The sequence below is a fragment of the Nelumbo lutea genome, chromosome 1 (genome assembly GCF_056320005.1).
Source record: "Nelumbo lutea isolate HS-2025 chromosome 1, American lotus-T2T, whole genome shotgun sequence".
NCBI classification, from domain to species: domain Eukaryota; kingdom Viridiplantae; phylum Streptophyta; class Magnoliopsida; order Proteales; family Nelumbonaceae; genus Nelumbo; species Nelumbo lutea.
In genome coordinates, this window is record NC_142684.1 from 62,319,829 (window position 1) to 62,321,163 (window position 1,335).

General features: G+C 42.4%; 1 protein-coding gene across 1 annotated transcript; it reads right to left on the minus strand.

Moving 5' to 3' along the window:
• Nucleotides 1–265: 265 nt before the first annotated feature.
• Nucleotides 266–871, minus strand: LOC148874863 (uncharacterized). Its single transcript, XM_088962951.1, has one exon. The coding sequence runs from the start codon at nucleotides 869–871 to the stop codon at nucleotides 266–268; it is 606 nt and encodes a 201-aa protein (XP_088819077.1).
• Between the last annotated feature and the right edge of the window lie 464 nt (nucleotides 872–1,335).

Sequence of the window (1,335 nt, forward strand, 5' to 3'; positions counted from 1 at the left end):
TTCAATATATATATATAATTTTTTTATCTCTTTCCTCACCCCCCAACTTAAATGCCATTGTCCCCAATGGCATAACTTGACTGATGTAAAAAGGGCATGGGCCAAAGGGAACAATTAATAGGTTTCCCTGAGGGGTTCAAGGTCTTCCACCTGGTCTCGAATCAAGAAAAGAAAAAGCTCAAATCCTAAAAGAAAAAAAAAACTAAAAATTACGTTGGGTTGCCTCCCAACCAATGCTAAGTTTAACGTCTTCAACCGGACACATTCACGCACTTCTTTCATCTACACTCTCCGGCTCACTTTCATCTTCATACAAACAGGGCTCAGACTGGACTAACCAAGGGGCTGACAAGGCATCTAAAAGATCATCAACTACATCTATCTTGCACTCATCTTCCCCTAGGTTTGGATGCTTAGAGGCACTAAAAGCATTTAACAGGGCTTTTTGCTCTCTAAATGAAATGTCTATTTCTCCCGATTTACAGTTGGTGTTTGTATTGGCCGCTGCTAAAAACGGATATCTTAAGATTAGCGGGATATGGTTCAGTTCCTCAGTTGGGGGCATGTCTAGGATGATAAAATCCAATGGAAAGTGACAACCCTCTACCCTAACAATGATGTCCTCGATAACACTTCGAAGAGTCTTGACCGACCAATCAGTGAATTGCAGAATTATCGGAGTAAGTTTAAACTCGCTAATCCTAAACCTATCATAAATAGACGGAAGCAGATTTATACTGGCCCCAAGATCCAATAGGGCCCGCTTGAAGGTGATTCCAGAGATGACACAGTTTATGAGAGGAGCATCCGGGTCTTTCAGCTTCTTGGGAAGTTGGTTTAGGAGAATCGCACTAATATTTACCGTGTGCATCACTTTTTGTGGGGCCGGTCGTGGCTTCATCATTTGAGTACATAGCTCTTTCAAAAATTTGACATAGGCCAGGATATGTTGGATCGCGTCGAGAAGAGGGAAGTTAATATGGACTTCCTTGTTCTCCTCGTTGCAAGTCTCTTTGTTCTTTTGCATCGGCTCGACTGTGAGTGCAGTTGGAAAGGGAACTATGGGTTGGTTCACTATTGGCTCTAGATTTTCCTTTCCTTTTTCTTTCTCCCCCAACTTATGATTTTCTTGCTCCTTTTCTTCTTCATTAATTCTCTTTTCCTCACATAGGTCCTCTAAAATCCTCTCACTCCTTAAGGTTATAATAGCCTTGGTATTTTCAAGCTCAGGGTTCCTAGGAGGTGGTTGAATCTGCTGTGGAGGAAAACCTAGTGGCTGATTTCTAGAGTTCGCAATCGGTTGACTCGATAGTTGCCCCACTTCTCTCCTGGCCT

Bases quoted from the DNA above. Each gene is read 5' to 3' on its own strand.
- LOC148874863 (XM_088962951.1), bottom strand. From the start codon at position 871: ATGCACACGGTAAATATTAGTGCGATTCTCCTAAACCAACTTCCCAAG.